This window comes from Miscanthus floridulus, chromosome 5 (assembly GCF_019320115.1).
Source record: "Miscanthus floridulus cultivar M001 chromosome 5, ASM1932011v1, whole genome shotgun sequence".
Taxonomy (NCBI): domain Eukaryota; kingdom Viridiplantae; phylum Streptophyta; class Magnoliopsida; order Poales; family Poaceae; genus Miscanthus; species Miscanthus floridulus.
Window position 1 is genome coordinate 5,571,025 of NC_089584.1, and position 26,583 is coordinate 5,597,607.

The following is a 26,583-nucleotide window of genomic DNA, read 5'->3' on the forward strand; positions in this document are numbered from 1 at the left end:
AGTGGGGTTACAAACGAGATAGAGAGATGGGGTGTCCGGTCGGTCCGGTCGGAAGGGCCGAGATTGATAGGAGCTATGCTATGAACGAAGTGTCCAACCCTATCTTTGAGCTTGAAGAGGTCGACTTGGGTTCACTGCCTGTGTTTGGAGGGAGCACATCCCCTTTTATAGAAGAATGGGATGGCTTTACAAGTGAGAGGGAGAGTGAGTACGAACGTTTCTAAGCCTTGCTGCCTACGGTGATGTAAACTGGATAATGGTTGACGCCCTCTAATACTGTTGATGTCGCTGTAGGATGTCAGATGTGCACGGGAGATCAAGCTATCTTCTTCAGAAAGGATGACGCCGGATACCTGCAAAATACTTCTTGATGCCTAGCGGCATGTGAGGAGCCGCGCTATGTTCACCCGGTATGGTAAATCCTGGAGCCCATACTGCGATCGATGTCCAGAGACACGCGGGGGGCTTACCATATGGGAGTTTCTAGCGGCCTCTATAATACTTTGTGGCTGCAGAGCACTGTTTCATAGGGTATGGTCCCTGGTGCCATGGTTTGACTTGCGAGCCATGTCTTGCCTTCCCTCATACGCCTTCTAGTTCTTTCCGAGCGGGCGTCCCTGGTCGGATGGTCCCCAGTCGGTTCTAGCGCGCCAGTCAGAGAATAGCGATGAGCAGGGTTTTCTATGAACCCTGGTCCGAGACACGGGGTCGAAGTTGGAGGCGGTCCTCGGGTCAGGCTTTCCGAGTGGACGCCGTGTGAAGGTGGCCGGGGCCTGACGCTAGCGCTCCGATTGGAGAGGCCATTCGGAGTTGGCATGAGCCTGAGGTGCTCCGGTCAGAAAGATGGGCCAAAGGCGGCCAGGGCCTGAAGCGAGTGCTCCAGTCTGTTGAGTTCAGACTCTTGGGCTGGTCCAGAAGAAGAAAAGGCCGTCCTCCTGGGCCGAGCCCTGGCGTGGAAGCCGGTCCCCGAGGGACCCCGGGTTTATGAACCCGACAATTTATATATCCAAATAAGCTTATTATGAAAATAGATTCAAAGATGCTATCAAACGATACAAATTATGTGGTATAAATATTATATTTTCTTGTATATATTTGGTCAAATCTGAAAGAGATTGATTTCTCATAAAGCGAGAATAACACTTGTTTAGGGACTGAGGGAGTAGCACCTAGAAACGTGGAATGTGGCCACTTTCCTCATTCCGAGAATGTGGTTCAGGGAACTGTCATGGACGGACCCACATGGTATGCTAGGGTGGTCCACGACATACCCTGGGGTCGAGATGTAAGTGAACCAGAATATAATTTTTTATGTAAGAAAAAAAGAAAAAAACTTACTACCTGGTAGACACACCCGAGCACCCGACGCCTCCCAGCCGTTCGGCTTCTGTGCTGGCACGCGAACTCGCGCATACGGCGCTCGGCGCAGTTACTCCGCTCCACCTGGCTCGAAACCCCACCGGTCCCACGCATGGACTCACGCGCACCACCTGCAACCATCCCGCTGGATCCGAGCGGTCACGCCGACGCCATCACGGAACGACGCCATGCGCCCACCGCCCACGCGGCCACGACGGTCGCCGACTTCGACAGACTCGGAGGCGCGGCCGCGGCGAAGCCCAACGCCAGAGGGCCTGCAATCGTTATCGTCTCGGCCGGCTGCCGCTCGGCGAGATACTGAGACGCACAGCGGCAGACAGGTTTAAGATTAATCTTCTATTCTTCTTCTTACTTGTGTACTTAAATAGTTTTAATTATTTATGTATGAGTCATTTTTTCCGGTTCGTGAGTTCATTCATCCGCATCACTGCATCAGATCAATAATTAGCATCCGGTCATTAGTCCATCATATCATGTGACTTGTGAGTTTTCTAACCGAAAGTTCCAAACAAATCGATTCTATATTATGAATTATTTGTGTTTCATTTGAACAATTTATATCGAGATTTATCGTCGTTTGTAGCTTAATCTTTTAATTTAAGGCTCATCATATTATTTAATGTAGTTGGTTTTACCGAACTAGAATATAGTTTTACCGAATTGCATAAAAAAATTATGGCATACCCTATGATAAAATCTTAGGTCCGCCACTCGAGAACATTTATGTTCCCACGTTATAAAATGACATGCCAAATTCCGGTTCTCGTTCCAAGTTCCCATTCCCTTTTAGAAACATGGCTGCTAAGGATTAGCATCAAGGAGTCGAGGTCAAGTACATGAAATCACAAGGCACCGCAAAAGTTTACACCAAATTTGTTCCGGGAAATAGAGGCCCAAAGTGTTCTCTCTGCATGCGAACTGTAGTTAAAAAATCAGCCCATAGTTGGTGTTAACTTGGGCTACAATTGAGTTAGCCTAACTCCCGCCGGCACCGCCTTCCATTTCTCCCTCCTTTTTTTTTACACAAATAACACAAATAACTCAATTCATTCACAGACTAATTTCAGACTGAGATGAAAGGAGAGAGAGAGAAAAAAAAAAAGTAAAGTTCAAAGACTTCCAGTGAACCACGCAAATCTCCTCTCCCACGTGACGTGGCTGGCCTGCATGGCCAAACAGGCATTGCTGATTTCTCTTCCATTTTACTACTACTAGCACCATATCCAAACAGGCATTGTTGCTTCAAAGACCCTCCAAGTACCTTTGCAAGAGCGAAGAGTGCCCCATCCATTAAAAAAAAGGTGCCCTCATCTTTTGTTCTCGTAATGGAAACATGTTGCGAACAAAGAGGCTGAATACTGAATGTTGTTTTGCTGAATACAGCACCTGTCCGGATTCGCAATGCTTCCTCCACTCCCCTCCACTCCCCAACAGGGATGGCAGCAGGACGGCAGCACTGCCGCTGAAACATTTCCTCGCGCGCTGCGCTGCCCAATTGCGTGCTAGCAGCCGATTCGCGTCCGGGGCACGGCTCACGGGCACGGATGGGGCGCCGAGCCGAGCCCGATCCGGCCGGTCGAGGTCGACACATCGGCGCCGAGGGGTCAGGCACCCCAGGCCCCCCTGTTCCGGTCAATGCGGGATGTGACACCATCTGTCCTGCTCCTGCACCTGCGCCTGCGGTCTGCGTCTCGACGGACGACGGCACTCAATCGATGGCCCACCACATGATCCACATCCACCAGCCCCCTTTCAGTTTTTTTTTTTTGATAAAAATGGCGTCCAGCTTGTTGTTAGATGATGAACCATTGAACCATAGCTACGTACTACTCCTGTAGCCCTGTTCCGGATCAGATCAGATATCTATTTGGAGAAAGGAGAAAGGAGAAAGAATTTGGGCAATCATTTGGGCTCACTGGAACTGAAAAGAAGGCGTTGCCGCGGCAGCAGAATTACTCCCTCCGTTAAACGTTCTTAGTCACGATTTGTATGTCAATAACTTTGACTCGATTTAAAGAAAATACGTACAATATTTTTGTCTTCAAATAAATTTATTAAAAAACTAAATTTAAATATTTATCAATGATATTAATTATGTATCATAAATATTAATATTTTAAAAACATCGTACATTTAGAGGAGGGAGTAGTTCGAGGAGAATGTAGCTATGTGATGGGAAATATGTCCGTCCTAGGTCGGCAGGATTAACGCCGTGTTTAGTTCCAAAAAGATTTCCCAAATAGTGCTATAGTATCTATTACATCGGATCTTGTGATATGTGCATGGAGCATTAAATGTAGACGGAAAAAAAACTAATTGCACAGTTTGGTGCGAAATTACGAGACGAACGTTTTGAGCCTAATTAGTCTATGATTGAACACTAATTACCAAATAAAAACGAAAGTGCTACAGTAGCTCAATTTCCAAACTTCAACCAACTAAACACGGCTAAGGCCATGTACAACGCAAAGATGCCTGAACTGGGGCTTACAAGAAGAAGCTAATTTGTTTTTCTACAAGCGTCCAAACCTACAATGGAGTAAATTAGTTTTCTGTGCTAATCCAGGCTATAACCGTTAATTTTCCTACTTAATCACGTAGAAGCGCCGGCCGCTTAACTTGGCACCGGACGCAAACTCAAGCGCCCTGTGAGCCTCCACGGTGGCGTAAAAAAACAAAAACTTGATGCAAGCGCCTGCACTGTACGTGCTCTGATACCGTTCCGTTCGCTTGGAGGAATTTTAAAGGAATCTGAAGAAATTTGGATGAATTTGGAGGAATTTGTGAGAGAAAAATACTGTTCCAGATGAAAAAAAAGAAACCGAGCACACGAGCAGGGCCATTACTGACCCTATTCGGCAGGACTAAAAAATAAACCAAAGTACTGTTCTGACTGATTACCTAAAAACACTGTTTATGTAAACATTGTCACTGCGAGTGCGCTGGCCAGGCCAGGCCAGCCAGCCGAACGCGCTACTCCGTACCGAAGAAATTTCGTTGATGGGTGCGATGGAATGGAGCAGGTGCGATGAGTCAAGGGCATCACAGCCAAATAGCTACTCCGTACCGAAGAAATTTCGTTGCTTATAACAGCCAGTAGAAAATCAGCCTAGATCCTTGCCAGTTTTTTAATATCTTGTTGGGCAGTTTTTGATCGGAACGAAAAAATAGGCTCTAGTTGGCACAGCTCAAAAGAGTCTTGAGCTGACTCCAACAAGCAACCGCATCAACACTTAAATAAAAAATAAATAGTAAGAGATTCAAAATTAGTCTTCAACAGAGTACTTATACAGAAGATCTATTTTAGATTCTCTAAGAGGCACGACTTAAATATGGACATCATCTCTCCTGAAAATCTATTTACAGAAATAATTTTCTTTTGGGTCTTCTTGTCAGAGAAGATATCGAATATGTATTAAACTTTTTGTCTATAATACTATTTAAAGGGAAAATATGTCTTATATTTTGGGCTTAGTTGCTAGAGATAGCCTAACAAAAACAACGTAGCCCTGATGTTTTTATTCGCTATAGAGCAGTTGGTGCAGAGGTAGTAGTACAAAGAGATGGCAGTCAAGGTCGGCACGCGAGCTGCTGCGGGTCATCACGCGACGTCGCTGTGAGCAGTGAGGACTGAGCATTCGCATCACGGAATAAATAGCTTTGCCTGCCCGGCCGGCGGCCGCTACGCTCGCGACTTTGCAAGTACTCCCGGCAGCGGTTTGCAGCAACCAAACCAGAGGCGGCAGGAGAAAAAGAATGCCGCTCCTGCAGACCTGCACTGCACGGCACTGTACCGGAAGCAGAGCAGGGAGAGCCCATCCATATATGCGTGTTTGAACGCGGACGCAGTGCAGTCAAAACCTATTCGCCGCCCGGTCATGGCGTAGCCCGTGTAGGAGGAGTGTAGCTGGCCTGTTGCGGCTGTGCCACTGGCAACTGGACACTGGACACTGGCCACTGGCCACTGGCCACTGTATCAGCGGCTGCGGCTCCGAGAGACGACGACCGGTCACCGGTGTGCATGCGAGGCAATGGCAAGTTGGCAACGCAACGGCAGGAGGGTGGGGCGGCGGCAGCGGCTCCGGGTCTTCCGAAAGGTCCGAGTTTTCGGCACGGGAGGGGTATTTGTTTAGCGACGCTTTTCATCGAATGGATGCAATGGCCAATGGCCAATTGGCAATGGGCGTAGCTAGCTCGTTAGCTTGGGACTGGAAAGTGGGAAATGAACTGGGCTCTAGGTGGGAAAGGAGACGAGAAATCCGACCAACATCTGTTGGTCTCTCTGACTCTGAGTGCTAGCTGCTCCTAGTAGTACATGCTTCGAGTATTTGGATCACTCCTATATTTGGATTGGATTGTGTGATCACTAGCTTAGCTTCATTCACCCTTGAGCTCTTTCTAGGTACCACTGCCAGCCTGATTAGCGCTCCTGCACGTTCTCGTAGAGTCGTGTAGCAACACCCTTGACCTTGAGCTATTTCTAGGTAGGCTTTCCAGCTACGACTAGTGAAACCCGACGAGAACCAAATGGCAATTAACTAGACGCTCGAGCAGGCAGGCAGGGATGTCCCAAACCCAGGTTTGACTGCATGATTTGGCCGACGAGGAGCGGATTTGACTGCCAGCGAGAAGCAGGTGCAGATCCGCTAAAATTTGGCTTACGCCGATGATTATGCTGATTCGTTGCGATAGAAAAATATTATTCGTTGCTGAAAAATGCTACCTGAAGAGCTCGAGTGACAGTTTATACTGTGCCAGCGTCCAACGTCGGCATCCAACCCCAGCCCCCAGGCTCTCTCACGTCGCCAGCTTCGAGTTTGACCGACCACACAATCCAGTTACCCAGAATTCCAGATCCAAGATCCAAGTACAGTGGCTGGCAGTAACAAAAACAAAACCGGAGATGCAATGCAACGGAACGCAGCGCATGCAGGAGGAGAGAGGAAACTGGAAAACAGCAACGCTACAAAGCCCGCGGATCGGGCGGGCCGGCACATGCGATGCCATGGACAAATGTGTGATCTGGACCAACCAAACAACTGCTCGGCCGTCTTAGCTGGACGCTGGACCACCCATCCCGACGGCCTGGGTCAAAGCGTGGCGTGCGTACGTTGTCCTCCATGCATGCGTTACGGCTGCTCCACGACCCATGGCGCGCGCAGCGCAGGCGACCGGGCGACGGCGACCGCAACCACCGCGGCCGCCGATCGGTCAGTCACAAGGCGAGAGAAGGGAGGGGGCGTAACGGTCGGTGGCGCTGGCGCAACGTACAGCGAGGACGCATGTGACGTGAGGCGTCGGCGTCCATAATAATAACCGGATCGGCCACCGGCTAAACAAAGCGGCGGTGGGGCCGTGCTGCTCACCATCGTTACCCTGATCGTTTGGTTGTTAAGGCAGGCTAAAAAACATTATTCGCTGATTTCTTTATGTGGGGAAAATATTATACCATATTTAACAAGACAAGCGAACAGGGTTCGCCCGAGCCTCGCGGAGAGGGGCCCGGGGCTCGTTTCCGCTTTGACCGCCACCGTGTCACGAGTCGCGACGGACCGACGGACGGACGCTGCCTGGTTGGCTGGTTCACCGGGTCGCGCTGCCCGTTTCTCGTCTCGCTTTACCCCCGGTTCTCTCGCTGTCCGGCCGGATGCTGCGGTTGGGGCGGCCGGAGTCTCCGGTGGAGTGGAGTGGCAGTGTGGGCTGCGACTGCGAGGCTCGTGGGCGACAGCCAGGCTTTGGAACGAGCCTGCCGTTTTGTTGTACTCGTACGTGACGCGTTGAGAATCACAGCTGCCGCTACGGCTATGCACGCTACCCGTGTTTTCTCCTCCGTCGATTGGGTGTACCATCGGTGCATCTATGGTTGTTACACTGCCGATGGGAATTTGCAAGGATGTGTCTGTGTGTGTGTGTAGCAAGGGAGAGATAAACGCCGGCCAAAGTGTGTTTAGAAACAGAGCCGGCCAAAGCGCGTAGCTGATGCTCGTACTCGTAGCGCAGTCACCAAATGCAGTTGATTACTTTCTCGTCAACGAATAAGAGCACTCAAAGGCCAGGGATTTGATGAATGCCTGTACTATGTCTCCATGGATTTCTCTTTGAACACACGGCTCAAACTAGCGCGATTGTAGTACAAGAAGGAAAGAATCGAAACGAAGTGAAATACAGTGGCTTTTATAGAAGCCGTTGAATAGCAGTGAATGGTGTCAACTTCACCCGAACTCATTTTTGGCGGCAACGATTAGGAGCTCTGAAACCATACTCTCGGAAATTGGCAGCGCAAACATTTGCTAACCATCTGTATTGTTTGAATGGCCAGTGAGGTTGGTGCCAAGACTACAGGAGTGTATAAAAGGACAGATAAGGCCAGTCTCAGTGGGGGTTTCATCTCCCAGTTTTCAATACACTCATATTTTGAAAACAGTGCAGAAGAGTTTCATCCCCATGAAACTCTCTCTACTCCCATAAAACTTTTATCTTCTCTCTCTTCATCAAGACAGTGCCATGTCAGCATATTTAATGCCCATAAAACCCTATGAAATCCCCATTGAGACTGACCTAATTAAACTTTCTTATTCCATTTATTTTTGGCTGCACTGGTTTAAGATATAAATGTTTGACCACAGAATACAACTGATACGACATGCAGAAAAAAGCGGGATTACAAAATATGCTATGCATCGATAATATTTATTAATGGATTTTTCTCATTGAGATGCTACAAAGACCAGAAGAGTGTGTAAAAGGGGAGAAAATCTAAAAGGCACCAAAAATTTGTTGATGCTCCTAGGATCAGTCAAAATTACAATTACGATCATTCCTGTCTCCGGTTTTAGCAACAAAACAATGCACTCCAAAACAAAGCAATTAGTAATTACAATCCATTAATACTGCACCCATTTTTGGTAGCCAAGGAATTCTTTTGATATTGTCTAAGGAATGAAAAATATAGTATTGTAACGTTTGAACAGATCTTTTGACCGGTCAAATACCACTAAAACTAAAAGGATGTCCAAAAATGAGAGAATTAAAAGCTTGCCAAATTTTTAAATGCTAGTTTAGCAATAAAATATATCAAAGTTAATATCTACTATTATCCACACCCTCGATCTTGGTAGGAATGTTTTTTTTCCCCTAAACATCGGTAGCATTTGAATAGACTTATTTCAAGCAAAATGTTACTCCCTTCGTCTCAAATTATAAGTCGTTTCGTCTTTTCTAAATACATTTCTTTACTATGCATTTAGACATAATATACATCTAAGTACATAGAAACTTTTGACATGGTCCAAGAGTACGACCACTACGGGTCTAAGAGTATGATCACAGGGTCAAACTTTTGACACCGGGAGGGAAGCAGGGCACGTCTCGACGTGACCCGTGGCCACGACGGACCATACCTGGGGGCTCACGTCGTCAACAGTAGTCGGGCGTGCCGGCGTTGTGCTGCCTAATCCCTGTACGGTTTCTGACAAGGAGTACCTATTGACCACGCCGCCCGCCAGAACGGAGTAGAGCGCCGCGACCGTTTGACGACGCCTGCGTATGGCGCCAGTGATGAACAGGGCCGCGACGTGGAGCCGTCCTCGTCATCATCTACAGGACCGGCGTGACCAACATAAAAGGAGATAAAGGACGCCGCGACCCTTGATGCCTTCTTCTCCCTCGCTTTTCTCTCTCTGTAACGTGCAAGCTTCCCCTTCACCTATAAAAGGGGAAGCAGGACTGCTCCACGAGGATGACACGGCTGAACGAACTCAATAAGACTCAACTCCGTTCGATCTTTTCACCAGATACTTGGGACGTTCTCCCTCTCTCGTCCGTTTGTAACCCCTACTACAAACTAATGTCGGTAACACGAGCAGCAGTAGACTGGACGTAGGGACATTCCGTCCGAACAAGTATAAATCCTTATGTTCTTCGAGCACACAATCCAAACCTAGACGCGCAGGTATAAGTTTACTATCCGGTGGTTCGAAACGCCGACAAAAAAAAAGAGTGTGAAAAAGAAGAGAATTTAAAGCTTGCCAAATTTCCATGGTCTAGAGCAGCCAATAATCACAAGCAATTAATTACTACCGCGGTTCTGTCCTCAGTTTTAGTAACAAATCAAAGCACTCCTAGTAATAATTCCTAAACCGGAAACGGCTCACTGCCTCACTGTCGCTGCCGAAGAAAACAACTTCCTTCCACCGCTAATAAACAGTCAGCGGCACACTTATCGCCAAGCGAGGCAGCGGCTGTCCCAAGCTGTCGAAAGCGAAGCGCGGCGGCAGTCCTCGCAGGCAGGGGCCGACCGGTCAAAAGCACTGCTGCGCCACCCCACCGCACCCCACCATCCCATTCCCCAACCCCCAAAGCCGAGCGAGCGAGCGAACCACCCCGCCCGCAGCCGCAAGCAAGCAAGCAGGAGCCGCCTCCTCCTCGGCCTTCTCGGCGGCGTGTGACCGGCCGACCGACCGTTCCGTCCAACCCACCATGGAGGCGCCGCCGGGACCGGAGCCCATGGAGCTCGACGCGCCCCGTCCCGCCGCCGCTGAAGCCGCGGCGGCGGCTCCCCCCGCCGGCAGCGAGAAGGTGAGCTGGTTGTGCCCAGATCTGGGGCTGGGCTCGGATCTGCGGCGGTGGTCGCGGCTGGGCGCCGCCCGATCTGCTGCCTCTGCGGGTGATGTTGCTAATGGTGCTCTGTTTTTTTTTTCCCCTTTCCGTGTTTGTCGCAGAAGAAGGAAGGGGAAGGGGGAGACGCTGTTACGGGTCATATCATCTCCACCACCATCGGTGGGAAGAACGGCGAACCGAAGCGGGTAAGCCACGCTTCTCTCGCTGTCTGTCTGGCGCGCGGATGTGTGCGTGAATGCTGCTGCGGTTAGTGCGGTTGAAGTGGTTCCGCTTGTTTTGTAGCGGCTTTTGCGGTCGGAATCAGTCTTGATCTGATGGTTTGCGCATGGGTTCGTGTTCTGTCTCTCTTGCTTAGCTGCTAGACAGCTAGAGCTAGCATGCTGGTGAAATTTGGTGGATTAGTTCCGATTTTGTTGATGGATTATGCTGTTCCCGCTACTTTCGGGATTCTGGCTGGGCAGATAAAATTGCTCTTCCTTGGTTTAGTGCTTGCAGCTTAATTATGTGGCTGACTGCTTCATTTTGGGTTCTGGTACTGGGGTCTTGAAGGCTAGCACGCATTTAGGAAGCATGGTCTACCAGTTTTGTGCTTAGTTCTGTTGTGAGCAGAATAGAAATGCTCTACCTATTAGTTTAGTTACATGTGTGAGGATCTGAATTCCTGCCTGCTCAGTTACTCTGATGCCTGCCTACTTTTGTTAGCCTTATCTTGTCCTCAGTTATTCATGTGTTGTTCTTGTTCTGGCCTTAATTGCAGACCATCAGTTACATGGCAGAACGTGTTGTGGGTACAGGCTCATTTGGGATCGTCTTCCAGGTATGGTGCTTGGTCACGGGGGGGCTCTTCTTCGTGGCTGCGCCTAACATTGGTTGATGCAACATGTGCTGAATTCATTTTGACATGTAGGCTAAGTGTTTGGAGACCGGAGAGACCTTCGCCATCAAAAAGGTGCTGCAAGATCGGCGATACAAGAACCGGGAGCTGCAACTTATGCGTGCCATGGAGCACCCCAACGTCATCTGCCTGAAGCACTGCTTCTTCTCGACATCCAGCAGGGATGAACTGTTTTTAAACCTGGTCATGGAATTTGTCCCCGAGACTCTATACCGCGTCCTGAAGCACTACAGCAACGCGAACCAGAGGATGCCTCTTATCTATGTCAAGCTGTACATGTATCAGGTTTGTGAACCGGCATCTTAACACTTGTGAGGCTGCCAATGGGTGCTTTCATTCCTTTGCTAATGGTCTTTATTTTGTGATGTTTGCAGCTTTTTAGAGGCCTAGCTTATATTCATAATGTACCAGGAGTCTGCCATAGGGATGTAAAGCCACAAAATGTTTTGGTACGTATCATGTGAACCAGGTCATGTTCTTTCTTTGATTTGGTAACTAGTTCTGAATTGGTCTCGTCTCTCTTTGATATACAGGTTGATCCTCTCACCCACCAGGTCAAGCTCTGTGACTTTGGTAGCGCAAAAGTCCTGGTATGTTGATTTTCCTTCCATGAGGATCTGTAGTCACATCCAGTTGTTGTATGCTTTTCTTTTTTGAAATATTTTTATCAAAGGCTAGCCATGCTGTTGACATGGCATTAGCGGTTTGTGTCACTACGTAACATGTGTCATCAATATGCTGCTTTTGCCTGATATGATTGATGGTGATTGTAGTTGGTTGGTCCTCTGGAACAAAACATATCTTGAAGGTAGCTTAAATATAGATGCGTGCCTTGTGGATATATTTCTCAGTGAACTCTTGATATAAAAACTGTCCAGTTACATAGTGTCTGTCTAGATATCTTGTGAATCAACGTTGGCTACATTTAAGTCAAGCTTCTCAAATTTGTTTCATTATGTGCAGTTACCTTTATCCTATTTGAGCTATGAGTTATTCAATTGTTTGTGGAGCTGTGTTAGTCTGTAATAGCATTGGTTCTTTTACTTCTGTGCGAAGTTCCAATCTTGAACTTGACTGTGATTCATGTGTTATAATAATTGGATTCTTTACTTGTACTACTATAATTTTTTATCCAAATATTAATCAGTTCCTTATGTTACTTTGTCAGGTTCCTGGTGAACCGAACATATCTTACATATGCTCTCGTTATTATCGTGCCCCTGAGCTCATATTTGGCGCGACGGAGTATACGACTTCAATAGACATATGGTCAGCTGGTTGTGTTCTAGCTGAGTTGCTTCTTGGTCAGGTTGGTAGCCTTCATATAATGATTAACCTAATATTTTTGTACCTCAATTCGATTAAATCATGTATGGTGTGATTCTAACCTCTTGGATCTTGTATATGTATCAGCCACTGTTTCCGGGAGAGAGCGCTGTTGATCAGTTGGTAGAGATTATCAAGGTACTGCAATTTTTTTTAAAGTAGACATTCTATTCTTCTGCCATGGTGTTTCGTATAGTCATGTGATATGTCTGTAGGTTCTTGGTACTCCAACCCGAGAGGAGATACGATGCATGAATCCCAACTATACTGAGTTCAGGTTTCCTCAGATAAAGGCTCATCCGTGGCACAAGGTATTCATTTGTTAAATCATGTTTCTGTTCACATCTATGATTCCATTTTACCTGTAGGTACTGTAGTTGTATACATGTAGTCCCCAGTCCAACATGTTTTTGAATGGTGCTTAAAGAACTTGTTTGTAGATCATATGGAAAATTTGAGTTTAGAATGCATGTACTAACTGATCCCTCTACTTCCCCCGTTTTATCTGCCAGATTTTCCACAAGAGAATGCCTCCTGAAGCTATAGACCTTGCTTCCCGTCTCCTTCAGTATTCACCAAGTCTTCGCTGCTCTGCTGTGAGTATTTCTTTTACTCTGTTTATTTAGAGTTGGCTTTGATGCTAATAGTTTGAGGGTAATGGACATTGGAATGAGACATCAGACTAAGGTGGTTGTGTTGCATATGCTCAATTTTACTTGACTGCTTATTCGAAAGGTTCCATTGTTGTCAATTATTCGACCATGACCAATTAAAAGTTGTTAAGTCCATGTGGAAGTATGTCCTCTCAAACCTTAGCTTATGGTCCTGCATGGATATGATAATTATGTTGCCCAGTGGTCCAGAAGGCTAGAACCAAGAGTTTTGATGGATGTTAGCTGATGAAGAGTGGGTGCAGCTTTATAGTCACATGTGCTTGTTAAGTGTACTAACTAGTGGCCCACCTAAAAAGAGTAGTGATAGTCCTCATGATGTAGGTGGCACACAACATAATCTTTAATGTATCAGTTTGTTGGTTAGAAATGTTCTTATGCGTTTCATGTATTCTATGCAGCTTGATGCTTGTGCTCATCCCTTCTTTGATGAGCTGCGGGCGCCGAATGCGCGCCTACCAAATGGCCGTCCATTCCCTCTGCTCTTTAACTTCAAACATGAAGTAAGTAAATTAAACAATGCAAAGTTCAAATAGCTAGTTTAGCCACATGCTTCAGTTCAATCATTGAACACCTGAAAGCATCCACTTTGCTCTTGCTCTACTGTTTTGCTCATCAGTTTCCCCTTTTCTGCTCTGCAGCTAGCAAATGCATCTCCGGACCTCATCAACAGGCTTGTACCGGAGCACATTAGACGGTAGAACGGTGTCAACTTCGGGCATATCGGGAGCTAGGAGGGCAGGCGCTGCGATGGTCAAGTTTTTGGTCTTGGTTCCCCCATGTGCAGGGCCGATGCAAGCGAAGGTGATATTGCACCATCTGGAGAGGAGAGGGGCTCGGCAGTACCTGAGAGAAGTATGTAAATTATCTGACCGTTAAGGAGTACCGCCAGTGTTAAGCCAGTAACTGGCACATGTTGGTCCAGTAGTTAAGGGTAAGAATGTAGGAGGTGGAGACTGGTTAATGCTTAGGGTGGTTTTTGGTTATTGCCATTTTGTAATGTTCGTCGGTACTTCCCAGCAGTAGTGTAGCTGCTCCTGTTTTGTTTGTCCGCCATGATGTAAATGATCATCACCCAACTGCAATGTCTGTTCTGTCTGATCGTTTCGTGGTCCTGATGCTTGCTGTGATGGAGCTCTGAGTCTGAGGCAGGAAAGTAGGAAGAACTTCCGGCCGGAATTGCTGCTGGTGAAACTATGGCGAAGTTGTATTCAAATTTAGCATTCCAACAAACAGCCAATACAAATGCATCTGCCTATTCTATTGGTTGGAAATTGGAAGTACTCTGATCAGTGGTTCAATCGCAAATGTTCATTCCCAATTCCCAAGGCCAGAAATACTTTCGGATTGTAGTGTACACGAACAATTCCTTCAAATCGTAGTTTGCTTTTGGTTTTACATAGAGATGATCGAAATTTACAAGCAGACAACTGCGGCTTATAGACGCGGCCGCGCCGGCGCCTCGCCGCCGTAGTCCTTGACCTTGCTCCAGCTCCACAGCACCGCCCAGGTGGCCTTCCGGATGTTGGCCAGGTTCTCCCCGTCCCAGCCTCTGCCCGCGAGCTCCTCAGCCATGGCGACCGCAGCGGCCACGACGTCCTCCACGCCGCCGTCCACGGCAGCATCCACAATGCCTCGACGCACGGCCTCTGCGGCTGTCATCTTATCCCCTTTCATCACCAGGTCCCTCCTAGCGACCGCGTCCGGGACCTTCTGCCGGAGCACCTCGCCGACGAAGTCGATCTTGATCCCCGCGTCGACCTCGCTCATGTAGAGGAACCCGCGGGAGGCGCGCATGACGACGGCGTCGTGCGCCAGCGCGAGCGCGCAGCCGGCGCCCGCGGCGTGGCCCGCGACGGCCGCGACAGTGGGCATGGGGAGCGCGAGGAGGTCGGCGACGAGACCGCGGAGCGCGGCGCGATATGCGAGTTGGCGGTCCGCCGGAGCAGTCCCGGCGCGCGCCCATGCCAGGTCGCCGCCGTTGCTGAAGAACTTGCCCTCGGCGGCCAGGACGAGCGCGCCGGCGCCACCCGGGAAGGCCCGGACTGCGGCGACCGCGGCGCGGATGGCAGACAGTAGAGCCGAGTTGAGGCGGTGCTCGCCCTCGCCAGGTGAGGGTGATGAGGTATACCCGGCCGCGCTTCTCGACGGCGCATATGTTTTCGGTGGCCATGCTTTTCTTTGAGCATAATTGGAGGCTGCCACCATTTGCTAGCTAGTAGTACCTCATGGTTGTTAGTTGTGACCACACATTAGTAGCAGCACACTTTATTGTTGACAGTGATTATTTGTAGTGTTCAATCAACAACAATTCCTCAAATTTAAACCAACTTTATAGAAAAATACCGACATCTATACAAAAAATTAATTACACTAAATTATTCATTCATAAATGTCAATATGTTTCTAAAAACTTGGCCAACATTTTGAATCCGCTCGATATTCATGCTGATGGTACACAAGGACTACCACGAGCACAATTTGTGTGATCGAGGAAGAAAAGAAGCTCTGCCTAGCTGCGACTTGCAACGTATGCCAGTTTCGCAGGCTCCAGCTTTTCTCTGAAGCAACCTTTTAAAAAAAAAAAGTAGATTCGGAGTAATTTAGAAAATATTTAGGAAAAACGATTTTAATGACAGTTTTGTAATAATTTATTTTAAGGCCCCGTTTGGCTGGGCTCACGCGTGCTCTGGCTCATATACTGTAGCGACATTGTAGCCGAAGCTACGGGAGAAAAAAACGAACTTCTCCGGCTCCGGTGGTGTCAGTGAGAGAGGAAAGAAGGAGAGAGAAAAACAGCTTCGATAAATAGTGCGGCTACAGTGATCCAGTAGCCGGAGCCGGAGCTGCCCAGAGCCCGGCCAAGTACGAGAAGAAGTTGAAAGAAGTCATGTTTTCGCGGCTCTAGCTCCTCGGTTCAAACACATTCAGAGCTCTACTAGGAGCTATGGTCGTTTGGCACGTCTATGCGGTAAGTGGTAAAAGTTCAAGGAAGCCGGAGTGAGAGCCAAAGATGCCCTATAATTGTTACAGTTGGGATACAAGGTATTTGGAACACTTGCCCGATTGGAGGTGGGGGGAGCTTCCAGAGCAATAGATCAAGAGCTCTGCAGTGACTCGCCTTAGCAGTATCTGCGTTGTTCGGTGCAGAGATTGGTACTGTCGACCGGTCACGAGCTCACCATTTTCACCCCAAATTCATGGCCATCCGCATTGGGCGCGGCCGTACGGAAATTGAAGTAGTGATTGATGGATTCATCTGAGCAAGCAGCAAATAAGCTGAGGTGCCAATCATCTTTGTACTGTCACTGTGAAATGTGATTGATCCGCAAATGGCAGCCGGGAGATGACGAGCTTGAGAGTTGAGACCCCCAGCAGAACAGAAGCTTTCGGAATGGAATTGGTCGAAACAACAACAGCAGAAGATCTTGGTGGCATTAACACTCTTAACAATCGCTTGAGCAGTTCGCATAGTTGTTTGATTTTGGTTTTCACACAGAAATGATAGAAATTCGGGAGCAGACAGCTGCGGCTTATAGACGCGGCCTCGCCGGTGACAGGCCGCCGCAGTCGTTGACCTTGCTCCAAAGCCCCGGCCAGGTAGCCTTCCTGATGCCGGCCAGGTTCTCCCCGTCCCAGCCTCTGCCTGCGAGCTCCTCAGCCATGGCGACCGCCGCGGCCACGACGTCCTCCACGCCACCATCCACGGCCGCATCCACTATGCCTCGGCGCACGGCCTCCGCGGCCGTCATCTTGTCCCCCTTCATGACCAGATCCCTCCTGGCGACGGCGTCGGGGACCTTCTGCCGGACCAGCTCGCCGACGAAGCTGGCGATCTTGATGCCCGCGTCGACCTCGCTCATGTAGAGGAACCCGCGGGAGGCGCGCATGACGACGGCGTCGTGCGCCAGCGCGAGAGCGCAGCCGGCGCCCGCGGCGTGGCCCGTGACGGCCGCGACTGTGGGCACGGGGAGCGCCAGGAGATCGGCGACGAGGCCGCGGAGCGCCGCGCGCATCGCGGAGACGCGGTGCCCCGGCGCCGGGGCCGGTCCGGCGCGCGCCCAGGCGAGGTCGTAGCCGTTGCTGAAGAACTTGCCCTCGGCGGCCAGGACGAGCGCGCTGGCGGCGCCAGTGGAGGCGCGGCGGGCGGCGGCGACCGCGGAGCGTATCGCGGAGAGCAGGGCGGGGCTGAGGCGGTGCTCCCCCGTGCCGGTGAGGGTGATGACGTGCACCCGGCCGCGCTTCTCCACGGCGCACAGGTTTCCCCCGGTGGCCATGCCTTCCATTATTAGTAAAACTGACACTGAGTTTGGGGGCTCTCACTGTTTCTAATCTATTTTGATTGTTTTTCCCGTTTTGTCGTTGAGAAGGACCAAAATGTCCCTGACTCTATCGACCTCCTCTGTCCTCTGTTCTGTCATCAACACCGAAAACTAGTTTTTCTTTCTTTTTCATTCACAAACCTGTTTAAAGCACAAGGAGGAAGAGGAAGCTCACTGTGTCGTCAACACCGAACACTAGGTTTTTTTTACAACGGTAATGCTACAAACAAGACGTGTAATGCCAGCGACTCCATTCGGACGGACACATGGCGTGACGTGCAACATAACTTTACCTTTTTTTTATTCCCTGCTCATTTCCATGTCCCTTATTCTCATCCAGACGTCGTGCCTCACTCCGCTCGGCGCTGTGGCGTTCTCCACTTCTTCTCCCACCGCACCCTCGACCTTGTGCCGCTCGCTCCCGTGCCGTCGCGTGCCCCACCTACGCCGCTCGCTCCTCGCTCCTCTCCCCCGCCCGTCGTGCGCCCCACCCGCACCTCGCTCCTCACTTCGGCCGTACGCCCCGCTCCCTCTTGTAGTGTGAAGGGCGGTGCTGTTGGTGGTGAATGGTGGTGGTGCTCGCGCGCCGTCACTCTCCACCGGATCCCACCCCGATGCCCGGAATCGACCGGCCCCAGCCTTTCCCTCCCCTATGTTGCAAATGTATGTTTCAAGTGTTTTAGAAGTTTCAGAGATATGTTGCAATTGTTTATTATGGATGTTGCAAAAGTAGATCGGGATGATGCACATGTTGCATATTTTTGAAAGTGTTTTAAGTGTGATGTTGCAAGCATTTTAGAAAAATATTTTTAGACGTATGTTGCAACAAGTGTTTTATCTGGATGTTGCATATGTTTCACACACATGTTGTAAGTGTTTTATTGAGATGTTGCATATGTTTCACACATATGTTGCAAGTGTTTTATCTGGATGTTGCAGATGTTTGACACATATGTTGCAACAGTATGTTTTTAAATGTTTCATCTATGTCCGACGTATGTTGTATCCAAGTGTTTCATGTTGCAATTGTTTACGAGGCCACGGTGAGTGATGGGCGCAGGGCCCTGGCGCCGGGGGATGGGGCGCGACAGAGTTGGGGACCTGTGGAGGGGGGCGTAGTGAGCTGGGGGCCGGCTCCTGAGTCCCGCCCCACGTGGAGAGAGAGAAGAGGGTCCGAGGGAAGGAGTGGGGGCGCAACAATAGGGGGCAGGGTGCGCGTGCGAGGCGGAAGGGCACGAGCTGTGCGGCCGTCCATCCGGACACGAGGAGCAGCGGGCGTAGGTCGCCAGTGATCTCCACGGACGCGGGCCCTAGGCAGGGGTGTGAAAGTAGGCACGGGTGGGGTGCGGTGGGGAGTGCAGGCACACGTCAAGAAAACGAATCAGCTCGATCCACAGTACCGTCCGACGGATCAATCCAATTGTACGCCCAGACGCTAGCAATTATGTTTTCAGTTTCACAAACATGGCTAAAGTACATGGAGGAAGAGGAAGACCGAAACACTAGTTCACAGCTCAATTGAGTTGCAGTTCGTGGCGGCGGCGCTGAACCATCCTCTTCTCTGCACCGAATGAGCAAACCATCGAAATGCCGCCACGAGGAGTTCTCGTCATCTGGCACCTGAATTCTGAGGCCTCGGTGGTATCGACGCGTCACCCGGTTCTAGCATGAGCAGCAGGCTGGGGGAAGCAGCCGAAATAGATGTACAGCACCTTCTTTCTTCGTCGAACGTCCTCAGCGCTTGCATACTTGCAGTAGGCCCTGACCGTCGAAGTCGATGACAAGGCGCACGGACGGTGGCCAATGAGAGACGATGCCGACGGCTTCAACTTTGGCACTGCATCAGGTCGCGATTCGCTTACCTCGCCGATCGGGAGACCGAAGCGGGCGTTCGCGCTTCCCCTTTCCCTCCTTCCGCGAGGTGGCGAGGTCTGAGGAGAAGAGAGCCTGGGCGTCAGAGATTCAGAGATCCCACCTGCACTGCACTGCACGGCACGGCATCTTCTGCAATTTTCCTTTTACTACAGGGGTGTTCGTGCAAATATGTTGCGAGACACGCTACCACTACGGGCCCACCTGGGAGAGGACTTTTGGCTTCGAGCCTTCGACGAGGACCCACTTGTCAGTTGGCAGCACCATTCCATTTCGACCTCGCCGCGAGCGCAAGCTACCGGTTCGCGCCACAACGCCGCACGCATGGCGCTCCTCCTCCTCGTCCTGCTCCGCTTCGCCAGCGTCCTGAACCGCCTCGCTCCCCGGCCACCGCGCTCTTCGTCCTGGGCGACTCCACGGTCGGCTGCGCGGCGACAGCGAGCAGCATTCTGCCGCTGAACCTGACCACAACCGCCACGCTGCCGTCCTCGCTCTCCGGCGGTCCGTGCCTCTTCTTCCCCGCGGCACGGCGCCGCCTCCCGGACCTCCTCGCGGCCAGGATGGGCCTCCCTTCGCCGCCCCCGATCTCCGCGCTCAACGGCACCGCGTCCGAAGCCGCGCGGGGCGTCAACTTCGGCGGCGGTGGGCAGTTGTTGTTCTACGGCGGCGGCGAGCACCGTCGTTGGTGTTCCGCATGGGCGCCGTCGGGCAGCAGGTCCGCCTCGCCTCCGAGACGCTGCAGCTGCTGCAGCTCGAGGCCGCCGCGCCGGGGGAGTGGGAGTCCGCAGCGGTGTTCGTCCGCTGTGCAGAATGATGGTCAGGTGGGTATGGATAATCATAAGAACTGTAGCCGATTTTAGAATGCGGCATGTGGTTTCTTGCTGGCCAATAATCAATCATCTGCTCTACTGTAAGACTATAGCTATGTTTTTGGGGAACATACAAAACATTTTCCTCAGAAGGTCCTACTAGGCACAAAAGCGTACTTCCCTCATGAAAACTTTTCCCTTTTTTTCTTCCCTTTGAAACTGCTGGAATAAGGTGCATAGTTGCGGAGCGGAAGCACCTGCTGCATGTCTGAAACTCTGAAAGGGATGCAGCCTTTTTCGATGGTCAGAAACTAATCTGTTACCAACATTTGCTTAATCAAATAATAAAGAAATAACAATACAACAGTTCTTATCTGATGTCATTGTGGAAATCTTAACTGTTCTATACTCCTGTGATTCAGAAATCTTAACTGTTCTGTACTCCTGTGCTCTCTCTTTTTAGAATTTTAGGATAGAAATCCTAGTCTTTTAACTTAAAGCCAAAAGACGATTTAAACCATTACAGCATAGCGGAATGGCATCCTATCTGAAAAGTCCTATGCAGTTTCTTCTGTAGACAATCATGTTTAATCAAGTTATAGTCAAGTATGAAATCTATTAGTTAACATTTCTGAACAGCTGAACCCATGTAGCACGCATATGCAGGGGTGTTCGGCCGTAGGAATAAGCGGCTGCGGCTGCTTATTCTTCAGTTCAGACTTGAGAACTTAAATAAATCATGACACTTACTAGAGGCCTAGATCTATCTTCAGAAAGTGGTAATCTTGGTATTTTTTTTCCTTCAAAAAATTAAATCATTGATGAACATATATTGCAAAAAAAAAAAAAGGTAGTAACAACTAACAAGTACCAAATTGTCCAACACCTACCCTGATGAACACTGAAAATTAAACATGATAACGAAAATAGATAAGGGCTAAGCTGTGAAACAGCAGGTGGGCCTCGGCCCATTACCACCCTAAGCAGTGTGTAAGCCCACAACCCAACCTGACTGCTGGCTGCTGAGGTTGAATTGAATAATATGAGATGGGATTTCCTGCTACTGCTGCAAAACGTGCTCAAAACTCTGTGCCACTACTAGGACTTATCACAAAAAAATTGCTCTTTTATTCTCAGAACAAAAATGGCTCTTTTCCTCTTGTGGTCACCATGGCCAATTTGTCAACCAGATGGTGTTCCTATCGTATATATATGGATATGGACATACAGAGCAATACAAATCCCATGCTCCCCGGAGGAAACGAGAGGCATCGAACTTGTTCGCCGCTACGCGCCTTGTCCAAGGACCGTAGTTTTGTTTGTCATCGAAAATAGACACGACGTGAGAGTGATGGATCTTGGTTCCTTTAAAAAAAAACAAATCTTCCATGCCGCTAGGAATAATTCACCACAATCAGGCTCTTTTTCTCTTGTTTGAGGCATGCTGAACATTGTCGAAAATAAAAGAAAAAAAACACAACGTCGTCGGAGTACCCACTTGCATCCTTGGACGACCTGACCTGCCCGCCCTGTCCAACGACTGTGGACTGTCTGTGGTTGTGCTCGTGTGTCACTGAAAAGGAATTAAGCGACGTGACGTAGCAGCTACCAAGTTAAAGGACGAGATCGATGGCCCTTGCTCATCAATCAGGGGAAACTACCTGCAGTGTTCTTGCGTTTGTTCCATGCATGTGTGACACTACAATATAAATAGACACTCACGGGCGGTGTGTGCCTGCCGATCGGCCGGGGTCTATGGCGAGATAACGAAGGGATCGGAGTGCAGCGATTCCCTCATCGCTCGCGTTGCGCTGAAAATGACGTGATGAGGAGATGCAGATGCTTAACGCTGGCTCTGGTTGTCGATTACAGTATTCTCCAGCTGCCTTCTTCAATCAGGAAAGCAACGGATGTCCATCTGATCTTTAGTCTGTTCGCTTGGTCGTATTTGGCTTATAAGCCATGGCTTATCAGTCAACGAACATTATTTTTCTCTCACACCAAACCAGCCAACAGTACTTTCAACCATGGCTTATAAGCCAAACCAGACCAAACGAACAGGACGCTTCTTTGCATCTGAGATCCATGCATTAATATATGCTAATATATATACTATATATGTGTAACCGTTTATATATATGTATGAGAGTTGCTATATTTTAGGTGATTAAATTTTCAGGCAAAGGACTTACACCAATTATATATAGCTAGTACAATTAAGGGTCGTTTGGGTACCAGAGCCAGTTACTGGCTAGCTAAAATTAGCTCTGGTGCATACAACCAGAAGGGCTAATAAGTGGGCTAATTTTTTAACTAAGTGTTCAACTATTTGTTAGCCAATTACATACCCAACCTTATCTAATTTGAGCTAATTTTTAGCATAACTAGTAAGTAGCCCTAGCTTATTATGTAAACATACCCTATGGACAACTTATATATACGAAACAATCTCTTTTTTTCTATAACCAAATAATGACAAAATTGCATGTTTTTACCGGAACAATAAAAAAAATTAGACCCCTCACGTCTGACAATGACATATAGGAGAACACTAAAGTTTACCTCATGTATATATATGTGTGTGATCACTAAAGTCGAATGATTGGCAAATCGGAGTCAATAGCTTATTAGTTACGTACTTACTTTAATACTTTGTGCCATGATGCTGGTGTGCTATGATGATATGTATAGGATTCGAGGAGACAAGGGAGGCGTGCTGCGGGCTGGGCCCCTTGAGGGCGACAGTGGGGTGCGTCAGCAAGGAGATGGCGTCCGGCACGCCGGAGCGCCACGTGTGGTGGGACCTCTACAGCCCCACGGAGGCCGCCGACGCCCTCGTCGCCAACTGGTCCTGGACATCGTCGTCGGACTCCGGCGCCACGAGCATCTGCGGCCCCATCTCTCTGCAGCAGCTGGCTGGCCGGTCGCCGCCGCCGGCGGAGGTGTAGGAACCACTCGTATCGTACGAGTCACGAGTGCAAGGCTGCAAGCGTGCGTATGGCGTGCTACACGACTTGATGTGTGTACACGCAACGGCTAGCTAGCTACAGTCGATGCCACCAGCTTGCAGGTGCTGTCACTTTCATTCTTTTTTTTTTTGAAAAGAGGTGCTGTCACCTTGTATTGCAGCAGGATGCATGCATGTGTGACGATTTTTTTTATCTAGAACAGTGTTTTTCTCTCATAAATTTCTCTAGATTTATCCAGATTTCTTCATATTCCTTCAAAATTTCTCCAAACGAATGGGCCAGAGTGATAATATGCGCACACGGCACGGCACACCACCACACGTGCTGGTTAGCTAGCTGAAAAAGAAAATTTGTGATGTACCAGACGATGGAGATGGTTAAGCTTGTCAAGCGGTGCGTGGAAGAGAAATGAACCAAGGGTGCATCATTTTACAAGTTTAGAGACGTGAGATGTAGCACTTAACAAGTTTAGAGAATAAAAAATGTGTATTTAATTTTTGTTGATCTAAATGGCATGCCTCTGGTCGCTATAAAAGACGTCTTTAAAGACTGTTCCTGCATATTTAACTCCAAGGTTTTGAAGGCACTTCACAGTTTGTTCAGAGTTTTGTAATTGATTAAGCTGGCAATCCCAACGGATCCATTTGTTTTTTATGAAATCAAGGCAAATTAAAGGCTCAAGCCTCGCTAGTGTTGGAAACCCTGTAAATAAGTTTCGTCCTAATAAAACTCGTTTTATTCTATAAAACTTTGTTTTAATCTCTATCTTCGTTCATAATATATCACATTAATTTATTTAATGCCCATGAAAACTTGTACGAAAATTCTATGGAGACTGGTCTTTGGGTGAACCGTGAACGTCAGTCGATCGGATAGTAGATGGAGTTTGATTATTATTGGTTCGTCGTCGTCGCTGCCGCCAACCATAGACGAATGGGACAAAAGCAGGGTTCGTGAGCTTTCGTCACCGTCCAATAATTACTTAATGGGCGATACATCCCCGAAGATCGCGATCAAATGGGTTGATATTTGTCCCGTTTGTTTGAGCTTGTTTGACTGATAAGTCACGACTGAAAGTACTGTTGGCTGATTTAGTGTGAGAGAAAAATACCATTCGTTAGCTAAAAAAGTATGGCTTATAAGTAAAACAAGTGGGATCCCTATGGTTAATGGGTTCATTAACCAGCGGGTGGATCCACTGGCCTGCCTGCTTTTGGCTCAGCTTTCATATTATGAGATGAGATGAGATTATATGAGTTGCCGTTGTTTGTTTCGTTTACAGTAATGGGAAACCCTGCTACGTGCAGTACCTGCGTGTGGGCCCAGGTGGCAGCATGAAAAACACCACAGTCGCATGAGAAAATCATAGCACTAGCTCCTAGCTCCGTATAAGACCTTGTTTAAATGTACGTGTATTTAATTCAATCCATACACGTTGAGATGGATTAAAACGAAGCTTAATCCATACACGTTGAGATGGATTAAAACGAAGCTTAGTTTAATTCTATTTTAAGCTACTCCAACACACGTGAATTGAGATAAATATATACACATTAAAAAAAAAATCTATCAGATGTGAATGAATACGATTGATTGTAACAACACTCATTTACAGAAAAAAAAACTATCTAGGACGGCGTGTCAGAATAATATAAGAAGACGAATTGACACGGACCGTCTAGATACCACCACTAGAGCAGCCGGGCCCGGGGATAATAAACCGATAAATTTAGTGAGAACGGAGAAGAGAAGACGAGAGAGGGCTCATCTATCTCCATGTGCGTTGTTGCTGCAGCCTGCAGGATCTGGATCTAGCGGGAGGAATAATTCTCCCCGGCCGCCGGCGTGTTCCACGGGCCGCCGGACGCCGGACGTCGGGGCGACGAATCGAGTGCATGCATGTGCCTTGCTGCTGGCTGCTGGTATATATCCGGCCGGCTTGCAGTTGCACGGCGCGTCGTGCAATTGTATGTATGTGCACGTACGGCGGCGCACATGCAGTAGGCCACGTACGGGGCACTATACGTCGCTAACTGTCTTGTGTACGTACGTATACGCATACCTCGACGACCGGCGCCTCCGGGCGCCCACTTGCTCCCGCCGTCCATGGCCGAACTCTTATAATCCATCTTTTTTATTTCATTTTTTAACTAAAATAATATTTTTTCTCACAACCAATCACAACAGTATTTTAGTTTTTTTTTTTCAGCGAAACCAATGGGCCAAAAGCTCTCGGCATGGTGGCACGAACACACAACACAATGAGACATCACTTGAGCAGTACAGTTGCAACAACTAGGATAGGATACAATAATCTGGGAGTTGAGTACAAGTGCGTCGCTACATGTTCTTGATGTGACTCGCGCGTCGCTGTCGCTTGCAGCAATTCCGGTCGTACCGGGCAACCAGCGCACCACGCGGCGCGCGCGACTAGAGCCGCGGCCGCACACCCGCCGGCGCCGGCCCGGCGCCGTGGTCCTTGACCTGGCCCCAGAGCTGGGGCCACGCGGCCTTCCTGATCTCGGTGACGGCCTCCCCGTCCCACCCTCTGGCGGCCAGCCTCTCGGCCTCGGCGACAGCCGCGGCCACCACGTCCTCGGGGCCGCCGTCGATGGCGGCGTCCACGAGGCCCCGGCGCACGGCCTCGGGCGCGGCCACCCGGTCCCCGCGCAGCACCAGGTCGCGCCTGGCCGCGGCGTCGGGGACCTTGTCCCGGAGCACGGCGGCGACGAAGTCGACGAACTTGATGCCGACGTCGACCTCGCTCATGTACAGGAACCCGCGGGAGCCGCGCATGAGCACGGCGTCGTGCACCAGCGCCAGCGCGCACCCGGCCGCCGCCGCGTGGCCCGTCACCGCCGCCACCGTGGGCATGCGCAGCGCCAGGAGGTCGGCCACCAGCGCGCGGAGCCCGCCGTCCATGGTGCCGTGGAGGTGGGGCGGCGCCGTGCGCGCCCACGCCTGGTCGAACCCGTTGGAGAAGAACTTCCCCTCCGCGGCGAGCACCAGCGCGCCCGCGCCTGCGGAGGCGGCCACGGCAGAGCGGAGGACCGCGAGGAGGTCCGGGTTCAGGCGGTGCTCGCCGGTGCCGGTGATGGTGATGAGGTGCACGCGGCCGCGCCTCTCGACGGTGCACAGGTCCTTGTTGCTCTCCATTGGTGGGTGATTTGGGGGTGCAGCAGACGTGACAAGTCAGGAGACTGTGTGTTCCGACAAGTCTATGCTGTTTGCTTTTATGTCTTTGGGATCGGTTCTTTTTTAACTCGTTTTTTTTAATCGATCAGCAACCCGTTTGCTTATCATATCGACCGTACTCATGAGTCATGATAAAATACTATTAGCTAATTTGTTAGATAAAAAAATACTATTCGTTAACGAAAAAGTATAGCTTATAAGCTAAATAAACCTAAACATATAAAATAATAATATTTTTCTTTCACATCCAAACAGCAAAACCGGTTTATAAACCTCGAACAGACAAGCGTCCTGTGTGATGCATATGGGCTATGGCGGCTAACTTTCCACGTGAGACGAGATGGACGATAAAACTGAAGATGTTCTTCGTGGATTATCTACCGTGGAGTTGATTATGAGGATTTAAAACCTTGAGCGATAAGACTACCCACAGTGTGACTTTTAAACTAGAGTGTTCGGCTGCCATTATAAAATCGACTTATAAATTATGATATAATATTTTTTTTAATAAATCAGTCGTAGCAC

The 26,583-nt window shown here is 49.3% G+C and overlaps 3 protein-coding genes and 2 pseudogenes across 3 annotated transcripts; 2 read left to right on the plus strand and 3 right to left on the minus strand.

The window, feature by feature from the left end:
• Nucleotides 1–9,686: 9,686 nt before the first annotated feature.
• On the plus strand, nucleotides 9,687–13,985 carry LOC136449416 (shaggy-related protein kinase GSK1). The gene is made up of 12 exons (XM_066449442.1): nucleotides 9,687–9,957; nucleotides 10,101–10,184; nucleotides 10,757–10,816; nucleotides 10,907–11,179; nucleotides 11,269–11,343; nucleotides 11,428–11,484; nucleotides 12,063–12,203; nucleotides 12,308–12,358; nucleotides 12,436–12,531; nucleotides 12,733–12,816; nucleotides 13,293–13,394; nucleotides 13,533–13,985. The coding sequence occupies exons 1-12, from the start codon at nucleotides 9,859–9,861 to the stop codon at nucleotides 13,590–13,592; spliced, it is 1,182 nt and encodes a 393-aa protein (XP_066305539.1). The 5' UTR covers nucleotides 9,687–9,858; the 3' UTR covers nucleotides 13,593–13,985.
• Nucleotides 13,986–14,140: 155 nt separating this feature from the next.
• LOC136449417 (enoyl-CoA delta isomerase 2, peroxisomal-like) lies at nucleotides 14,141–15,499 on the minus strand (annotated as a pseudogene).
• Nucleotides 15,500–16,309: 810 nt separating this feature from the next.
• LOC136451410 (enoyl-CoA delta isomerase 2, peroxisomal-like) lies at nucleotides 16,310–17,414 on the minus strand. Its single transcript, XM_066452112.1, has one exon. It carries the CDS (start codon nucleotides 17,175–17,177, stop codon nucleotides 16,425–16,427), a length of 753 nt encoding a protein of 250 aa, XP_066308209.1. The 5' UTR covers nucleotides 17,178–17,414; the 3' UTR covers nucleotides 16,310–16,424.
• Nucleotides 17,415–19,409: 1,995 nt separating this feature from the next.
• Nucleotides 19,410–22,842, plus strand: LOC136454172 (uncharacterized; annotated as a pseudogene).
• Nucleotides 22,843–25,149: 2,307 nt separating this feature from the next.
• LOC136451411 (enoyl-CoA delta isomerase 2, peroxisomal-like) lies at nucleotides 25,150–26,112 on the minus strand. Its single transcript, XM_066452113.1, has one exon. The coding sequence runs from the start codon at nucleotides 26,017–26,019 to the stop codon at nucleotides 25,294–25,296; it is 726 nt and encodes a 241-aa protein (XP_066308210.1). The 5' UTR covers nucleotides 26,020–26,112; the 3' UTR covers nucleotides 25,150–25,293.
• Between the last annotated feature and the right edge of the window lie 471 nt (nucleotides 26,113–26,583).